The sequence below is a fragment of the Sinocyclocheilus grahami genome, unplaced genomic scaffold (assembly GCF_001515645.1).
Source record: "Sinocyclocheilus grahami isolate Dianchi unplaced genomic scaffold, SAMN03320097.WGS_v1.1 scaffold58.1, whole genome shotgun sequence".
Taxonomy (NCBI): Eukaryota; Metazoa; Chordata; class Actinopteri; order Cypriniformes; family Cyprinidae; genus Sinocyclocheilus; species Sinocyclocheilus grahami.
Genome location: NW_015505237.1, coordinates 1,787,388 through 1,792,073, shown reverse-complemented (window position 1 = coordinate 1,792,073; position 4,686 = coordinate 1,787,388). Strand labels below are relative to the sequence as shown.

At 39.4% G+C, this 4,686-nt stretch overlaps 2 protein-coding genes across 2 annotated transcripts; one reads left to right on the top strand and one right to left on the bottom strand.

Moving 5' to 3' along the window:
* Positions 1–210: 210 nt before the first annotated feature.
* LOC107584331 (alpha-taxilin-like) lies at positions 211–2,439 on the bottom strand. The gene is made up of 4 exons (XM_016270908.1): positions 2,298–2,439; positions 1,664–1,833; positions 1,336–1,587; positions 211–356 (listed from the first exon to the last, which is right to left on the bottom strand). Exons 1-4 carry the CDS (start codon positions 2,306–2,308, stop codon positions 211–213), a joined length of 579 nt encoding a protein of 192 aa, XP_016126394.1. The 5' UTR covers positions 2,309–2,439.
* Positions 2,440–2,773: 334 nt separating this feature from the next.
* Positions 2,774–4,686, top strand: LOC107584280 (THAP domain-containing protein 6-like). The gene is made up of 4 exons (XM_016270837.1): positions 2,774–3,008; positions 3,872–4,064; positions 4,140–4,232; positions 4,329–4,686. The coding sequence occupies exons 1-4, from the start codon at positions 2,929–2,931 to the stop codon at positions 4,560–4,562; spliced, it is 600 nt and encodes a 199-aa protein (XP_016126323.1). The 5' UTR covers positions 2,774–2,928; the 3' UTR covers positions 4,563–4,686.

Below are 4,686 nucleotides of genomic sequence, written 5' to 3'. Positions count from 1 at the left end.
ACGCATTTCCTAGTACTGTATTCATGTAAACAAGCTCAAGCCCAGCCAGCTGAAATGCTAAATCAGCTCATCAGGACACAACGGCAACTCTTTTCATCGTTTTATTTTTATTCCTCAGCTCCATTTATAATGTTAGTGAAGGTTTTTTTTACACCCAAAAAGGTAGCATTTATTTTTTCACCTTCTCTCTTTAGGAGTGATATTTTCTCTTTATACAACACATGACCTGAGATGTTGACATCTTTTGATATCATCATGTCTTACCAGCTCAGCATACTTCTTACAGAGGCCACCCAGCTTCTCCTCTGGAGTGCTCAATGTGTTGAGAGTCTGCATAAGAAGGGTGATCTCCTTGCCTAAAACACACAACAAAAAACAGATTTCAGTTTAAGAATAGGGCTGGTTATTGACACAGATTTCACTATTTGATTTGATTCTGAAATCATAAGCCCTCGATTAAATTTGATTTAGATCATGATCAGGAATATTTCAGGCAATTGTCAGAAAAAAATCTAATAAATCTAAATTACGCAAATTATATAGTACACGACTATAATATTAATGTTTAACTGACAAGAAAGCCCAAATTCAATTGCTATTATTTTTAGATATTATAATCAACGCTCAAATAAAAAAAACTGACAGTTTACATTTAATTTGCTAATTTAAACAGTTGCAGCAAAATTCGAGCAAAAATTGTCTCTTCTCAATAGCGTAGAGATGCAAGAAGCACCGCTCACACAGAAGTCACGTTAAAACCAAGCAGGTTTTTTTTTTTAGCTCAATGTGGAGAATTTATGTGGCCAACTTAAAAATGAGCAACCTTGCTTGGGGACGTGTTTCACCCATACATGAAACTCCCGATCGCCTGGATTCCTACAGGAATGACTGGGTTTCATACACACAATTTTGCAGAGCAACAATGTGACTAAATTTATTTGATCTAAAAGTACAGTAAAGTACAAAATTCTAAAATATCAGTAGAATTTAACTGTTAATTGAAAATAACTGTTGTCTATTTGAATATATTGTAAAATGTAACTTCTTCCTGTGATGTAAAGCGGAATTTTCAGCATCATTACTCCAGTCTTCAGTGTCCCATGATCCTTCAGAAATCATTCTAATATTCTGATTCTGAAACATTTCTTATTGTCAATGTTGAAAATTGTTTTTGTGGAAAAGAAAGTTCAAAGAACAGCAATCATTTGAAATGGAAATCTTTCATAACATTATCATTGTCTTGTCACTGTTTAACTGTGCCAGAAAATGTAAAGAGCATTAAGAGTGAGCCAAAGGTAGGCGTTGCTGCACATTCAGGCAAACACATTGACTCACCCAAGCCCTTCACTTTCTTCTTGTCCTGCAGCTTTTTCCGGTCCTTCTCAGTGCATCCATTGCCGTTCAGTTTGGCCTCCTTCTCAGACAGCCCGTTCACTTCCACACCATCAGGCTGGCCGTTGGTCACCGCCGCATCCTCACCGCCAACACCACCATCCTCAAGACAATAGGTGCTGAGGATGTCCTCCAGCTGTCTGCTCAGTTCCTCAGCCATGTCACAGGAGGCAGAACTCGCTCCAGCCTCTGCCACTGAACACAAGAAACATGGAAGGTGAGTGAGAAGAAATGTGGCAGTGAATAATTGGACACACTAGGACACACTTACAGCCTTCCTCTGCCTGAGAATTGTTGGTTGGTGTGCCATCCGGCTGTGTTATGGCTTCTTTAGGGCTGTTGGTCATCTCAGATGCAGCGGTGCTCTGTATCTCTGTATCATCCGCACTGCTATCAGCTACTGGATCCTCCATCTCACTCCTCTGCATTGCTGAACAAATACTAAGAGACAACAACACACAGGTAAACGACTACAAGACATCATATTGCATCTATTAGCTTGAACAGTTTCGGTTTCAGTTGCAAATTTACGAATCTGTTGTGTGAGAGACTGGCAAACAAACGAAGATGACTGGTTAACTCACTATATATACACAATATCATAACACGCTAATCGCTAAACGCCGACTTCAGATCACACCTAGGACATTCAATCGATTGTCAATCATAAAATGCTTCGTGTAACTTTCAGTCAATAACAACTGACAGACGTCCAAAACAAAGAACACGCGCTACTTTTAGCTGACGGTTTAAAACTGTAGATAAACATAGAAGTATAACTGAGCGCTGTTGCTGGGCAACATCTCGCTCGACTAGTTTAGCAGTCATGGCTAACCAAACGCTCAGTTAAACATCTGCTGACTGACTCGACGCGCTCTACCGTTTGACAGTTTCACAACAAACACCTTAAATGCATCTCTGCTGTCAGCTAATACCGTTTAAATGAATACCAGTGTTTTAGTTTGGTCCAAGAAACCACTTCTGCTGTTTGTCACCACTCTTTACCCTTCCCACTGCTGCTTCCAACTGACACAGGAAATGCCAGGGAAACAATCGAAGATGATTGGTCGAACATTTGCAAACTTCCGGTGTCATTTTTTTTATTACTATTATTGTATGGCAGTGCTTTATTATTTATTTGTCGTTGTTTTGTTTTTATATTAGCTTTGAATTAATATTCCTAACAAAATATTTCTCGATAACGCCGATCTGGGCGATAGTGATGGCAAAAAGAAGCTTTGAATCAATCGAACCAACTGATCCGTGCTCGAAACACCGCAAACTAGTTGAACCTGCTAGTCAAAAGCGGGGAAAAAAAAAAAATATATATATATATATATATATACACAAGTATGAAATGTTTCGAAACCAGAATCCCCATTTTCTGAAATCCCGCGTCCCGGACCACTGATTCAGAACTAACTGCTTCGAAGCTTCTTGTTTCCGACAGCGGCAGCGCCGGCCTGTCATCAGCGTCAGTGTCGCCGCCATATTGGACCGGGCAGCTCTTTGTCAGAAGACTGGTCTGAAGAAAATATGCCTGATTCGTGTGCTGCTTGGGGCTGCAAAAACCGCCGCACAATCCAAAGCAGATACCGCGGAATTACTTTTCACAAGTAAGACTGTTGCGTCTGGTTGTATCAGGTCATTTTTACATTAACAGAGCCATACTGTTCATTGCTAACGATAACAGTCGCTAACTGTAAAAGCTGAGACTGTATAAGATATCTTAGAGGTGAAGTTCTTATAAAGTCTCAGGCTGTATTATAGTTTATTTAGGGATTTATTATAGTGGTCCAATCAGCATGACCCATCTCGACTTTGACAACCCATCGCACTGTTTTGAGCAGCGCCACCAAGCCACGTAGCTGTGTACCTAAATCTTGAGCTAAACGCGTTACAGAAATGAAATGAAGCTGAGTGAAACTTTGTGCATTTCTGTGATAGGACAAACATTTTTTTGAGAAGTAAGTTTGTGTGACAAGTTCACTTTCCTTATTATTTCAGCTGATAACACAATAACAAGGTACACACTGGTTTTTCATTGTTTATTACTTACATTATTAGTTATCAGAAGTTTTTACTACTATTAAAAATAGTTTACTAAACAAATAATACACAAAATATTTTTTTCACGTGACACCAAATCCTAAAAAGGCTTTTGCTTCATTTACTTTACTGAAAACGTAGAAATGTCTAATTATTCTTCCAAAAATTCCATAGCTGTACTAAATACAGACACCATGCAAGTTATTACGGTTTGGACCTTTGGTAGGAAGAAACTGTATACAATGAACCTGTTGAAATTTAGAGTACCCATGCTTTACATTGTAAACCACATTGCCCAAGACTTATCATCTATGTTGACTTTTTTCTATAAACTGACTTTAATGACAAGCAACTTGTTACGGGTGAGTGACTGACATATTGTGAATCTGACGATTGTTAGCTGGCTATGTAACTTTTCTCACATTTGAAGGTTTCCTAGGGAGAAAGCATTGAGGAGGCAGTGGGAAATAGCTACAAGAAGGAAAGGTTTTTCCGCCAGCGACTGCTCTGTGCTGTGCAGTGAGCACTTTAAGCCACGGGATGTAGACAGGACAGGTCAGATTGTCAGGATTCGAGAAGGAGCTAAACCATCTGTCTTCAGTTTCCCAGCTCATCTACAAAGAGTAGGTTTACCACTATATTATACAATTGTGATAGCTTGTCATTAGGCTCAGTTATACATTTTTCTTCAACCTTAGCCAGTGGCACCCAGGAAAACAAGAACATCAAGGAAAGCTGAAGAGAGGCCGCCAGTGGACTGTTCTCAGCAGTTACAAGAGACTAAACCTGTAGTGAGTATTCGAATGAATTATGCACCAAAATGCTATGATTTTGAGTGATGTGTTATAAACATTATAACATAAAAATGTAATTTTCCTTTCTTCTAGGATCACTCTTATGCATTGCCTGCAGATCCCACTGATCTAAAGGCTAGACTCGGAGAAGCCTTGGCTAGAGTGGAGAGTCTGGAGCGAGACATGAGGAACGTGAAGAAACGAGAACAGAGGGCAAAGAACATGGTGCTAGCTCTTCTAGAGGACCTGAATGGAAAGAACTTCATAAATGACGAGTTGAAACACAAGCTCAATTTCTACTCTGGGAAAATGAAAATAAAAAGTTGAACTGTGTGGCGGCTGAGTTCCATGGATGCCAAGCCTGGTGTTAAAATGATGTTATATATGTTGATATGTATTTTTGATTTGTCTATAGTTCCGGTGCAGTGGTTTGGTGGGAATAGTCTCCAGT

Bases quoted from the DNA above. Each gene is read 5' to 3' on its own strand.
- LOC107584331 (XM_016270908.1), bottom strand. The intron at 1,588-1,663 runs GTAAGTGTGTCC...TCTTGTGTTCAG, and splicing joins TTCTCAGGCAGAGGAAGGCT to TGGCAGAGGCTGGAGCGAGT. The intron at 357-1,335 runs GTGAGTCAATGT...TGTGTGTTTTAG, and splicing joins GAAGAAAGTGAAGGGCTTGG to GCAAGGAGATCACCCTTCTT.
- LOC107584280 (XM_016270837.1), top strand. From the start codon at position 2,929: ATGCCTGATTCGTGTGCTGCTTGGGGCTGCAAAAACCGCCGCACAATC. The intron at 3,009-3,871 runs GTAAGACTGTTG...TCACATTTGAAG, and splicing joins CGCGGAATTACTTTTCACAA to GTTTCCTAGGGAGAAAGCAT. The intron at 4,065-4,139 runs GTAGGTTTACCA...CTTCAACCTTAG, and splicing joins TCCCAGCTCATCTACAAAGA to CCAGTGGCACCCAGGAAAAC.